Source organism: Octopus bimaculoides, chromosome 5 (assembly GCF_001194135.2).
Source record: "Octopus bimaculoides isolate UCB-OBI-ISO-001 chromosome 5, ASM119413v2, whole genome shotgun sequence".
Lineage (NCBI taxonomy): Eukaryota > Metazoa > Mollusca > Cephalopoda > Octopoda > Octopodidae > Octopus > Octopus bimaculoides.
Window position 1 is genome coordinate 21,379,420 of NC_068985.1, and position 1,903 is coordinate 21,381,322.

A 1,903-nucleotide genomic window follows, 5' to 3' on the forward strand; every position below is an offset into this window, starting at 1 on the left:
ATCAGATATTGTGATCAAAGATATTCTAGATGTGACCATCTTATCTTTTTCAAACAATGCAAAAAAAAAAAAAAAAACTTTGGTTACTCAAAGCATGTACTTGTAGAATACCAAGTGAAGTGGTCAAATTCAGGAGAATTCCCTGTATTTTATTTTATTTTAGATTGGCATCTTATTGTCTGTGGTGGTAGTCAGACTTTGTTTGAGACAGGCATTCTGCCAGAATGTTATCTATTATCTGTTCATATTAACCATTGGTACAACTCCACACTCAAGCTCTATTATCAGCTAAAATAGCTATTTATATTTTCATGGTATGAAGTTTTATCTTTGGCTGTAATTATAAGGATTTCCATTTTGGGATATATTAAGCTGAAATTTATTTTATACATTATTACTGAGCAATTATGATCTGACTAAAGTATAATGTTAAGTCATCTGAATCTCACTATTTCTACAGCTAGAATACATTTTTTTCTGGTATATATATTTCTATTGTCCCTTAGTTGTTTAGTTCTAATGAATGAATGCACACAGATGCATGGATCAATTTACGTAATATTGCATTGTTTTATTAATTAATTACTTGTAATGTAATCTAGTTATTCCTACCTAGAAAGGGTATTTTATTCATTTATCAACAAAAACTAGGCAACATTTACTAATACTAAGAAAACAACCAGTTCAAAGTATAGCTTCTTATGAATCTCATACTTAAGCAAAGCTTCTTGTGGTTCCTTCCAGGTAAAGATACTTGTAACATTCATGTCTTCTTCAGTTGCATTAGTAATGTAAGTTGAATAAAATAGTTGAAACTGAGAACCAACTTTACAGACTTGGCTCACGAGATGCTTACCTTTTTATACTGTAGTGTTTGCTTTGAAAATATTAAATGTTTCTAAAGAACCTGACCATTAAAGGAATCTTTCATAAGTTCCTTTGTCATTATATTACAGTGTTCTTTTTAAAAAAAAAGCTGTTCTCCTCAAGAGACAGTTGATAAAAATCCATATCTTATGTCAACACTTTAAACATTTTTTTGCTTTGAAGAAACTCTATTCCAGAGTAGTGGATGTTGTGTTGATGCAGCTCATATTTCAATGAGAATTAGCTTTGGAAGAATGTCACTTTCTCTCAGATGTTTTTTTTTTCTTTTTACAAGGATAAAGAATCAAGAGTAAAAAAAATACTGATAACCAGATAAGGAAAAATAGAAAAATGCTATCAAAATAGCACCAATGCTCAGATAATATAAATGCATACATAGTAAGTCCATAAAATAAGGCACATGAAAACTACATAGTAATACCATCTCTAAACTCCTCCACATTGAAATTGTTTTGTAGCAGTGTGGGAGAAATGTGGACATAAAATAAGTTAATGAATGCTGATAAAAGTTTGAAAGAAACAGAAAATATATTGGTGGAAGAAATAGATTGAAATGGCAAATCCCAGAATAAAAATGCATTTTATGTTATGTCTTTTTAATGTTCTTTAAACATCACCATCATCAACATATATCTAATGCCAAGAGTCTTCAATATTGCTCAGTCGGTTGGCAGATACTGTCTTCTCACTAGTTATTACAAACTTTACTTCCTTGGCTTTTAACACTTTCTTTTAAACAGGACATGGAATGATCTGCCAAATGTCTTAAGTATGCTACAATAACTGTTTGTTGAGGTTACTTATTGAGTATTTGTATTAAATTAATTAAACTTTTTTTAATTTTTCTTTCAGAATGTCAGGAGAGATGGGTAAAATAAAGTAACACAGTCTACACAATAAGCTATGTGTAAATAGATCAGCTTGATGTCCCTAATCATTTGAATAAGGATGGTTTTCTTTTTCAAAAGTGAGAGGTATTGGTTAAAGTTCTTAGCATTAGAAAATAACTTTGATC

The 1,903-nt window shown here is 30.0% G+C and overlaps 2 protein-coding genes across 3 annotated transcripts in view; one reads left to right on the forward strand and one right to left on the reverse strand.

Moving 5' to 3' along the window:
• LOC106875794 (ubiquitin carboxyl-terminal hydrolase MINDY-2) overlaps positions 1-1,903 on the forward strand; it is a 179,523-nt gene that overhangs the window by 158,018 nt on the left and 19,602 nt on the right. The window contains exon 6 of one of the 2 annotated variants that reach the window (XM_052968196.1): positions 1,741-1,850. The exons of the other annotated variant lie outside the window; for it this stretch is intronic. Within the exon in view, the coding sequence (XP_052824156.1) occupies positions 1,741-1,761 (21 nt within the window). The 3' untranslated portion in view covers positions 1,762-1,850. Of the gene's footprint in view, positions 1-1,740; positions 1,851-1,903 lie in introns of those variants that run through there. 2 annotated transcript variants of the gene reach the window in all.
• LOC106875795 (uncharacterized) overlaps positions 1-1,903 on the reverse strand; it is a 25,560-nt gene that overhangs the window by 14,534 nt on the left and 9,123 nt on the right. The window lies entirely within an intron of this gene.